General features: G+C 28.4%; 1 protein-coding gene across 1 annotated transcript in view; it reads right to left on the minus strand.

Annotated features, from left to right (window-relative positions):
• The window catches only part of LOC109462502, a 10,144-nt gene that overhangs the window by 5,866 nt on the left and 3,495 nt on the right, over positions 1–783 (minus strand). Inside the window, exon 5 of the mRNA XM_019759056.1 lies at positions 262–351. Within this exon, the coding sequence (XP_019614615.1) occupies positions 262–351 (90 nt within the window). The remainder of the gene's footprint in view (positions 1–261; positions 352–783) is intronic.

Genomic DNA, 783 nt, shown 5'->3' on the forward strand with positions numbered 1-783 from the left:
TGTTTTAACACTAATTATGGAACTCTGCATGATTTAAAACAGACAGTGTACATTAATCACACATATGTATGTATATATATAAATAAAATAATATATATAAAAACAAACATTGAGCATAGGAAAGCAAAATATATCTATTCTAGCTACATGTAGGTGTCAGTTTAAATAAAATATTAACACGATCTATTTACAATAACTTTTATTGCTAAGAATTATTATTGTTTTACCTACTATAGCATGCACAAAAACATAAAGACTCACCGCAGTTTTCCTCATCACTGTTGTCACCACAGTCATTTCTGCCGTCACATCTTGTCGTCGCAAGGATAAGACCACCGTTCTTACAGACAGCTAAGGAATACAGGGAATAGGACCAACCCAGAAACAAACAAGAATTCGAAGATCTCATACCTCCATGGAATATGTAAGGTTTTGTAAATGTTTTTTTTTTATTTGTGTCATTGACTATGGAAAGAGGGTCGTAATTACCATAATCTATTTTATTCATGAATTAATTCATGATTTTTACAATTACAATTCATTTCAACATGACTTGGCCTCTTTAATTATGGAAATAACCTGTGCATTAACATTGAATATGTATAGTGATGTTAACCTTTAGGTAACTTTTAAAAATTGACAAAGCAGAGGATTTTTCACGAAAAATATATTTTTTGAATTTAGAAAACCATAAATTCAAGTAGATTATAGTAATTACGATCTTATTTAAAAAACATAAACAAAACTTATATATTTAATGGAGGTATGAAGTAAATTATATTA

Source organism: Branchiostoma belcheri, unplaced genomic scaffold, assembly GCF_001625305.1.
Source record: "Branchiostoma belcheri isolate BF01 breed outbred unplaced genomic scaffold, Haploidv18h27 scaffold118, whole genome shotgun sequence".
Taxonomy (NCBI): Eukaryota; Metazoa; Chordata; class Leptocardii; order Amphioxiformes; family Branchiostomatidae; genus Branchiostoma; species Branchiostoma belcheri.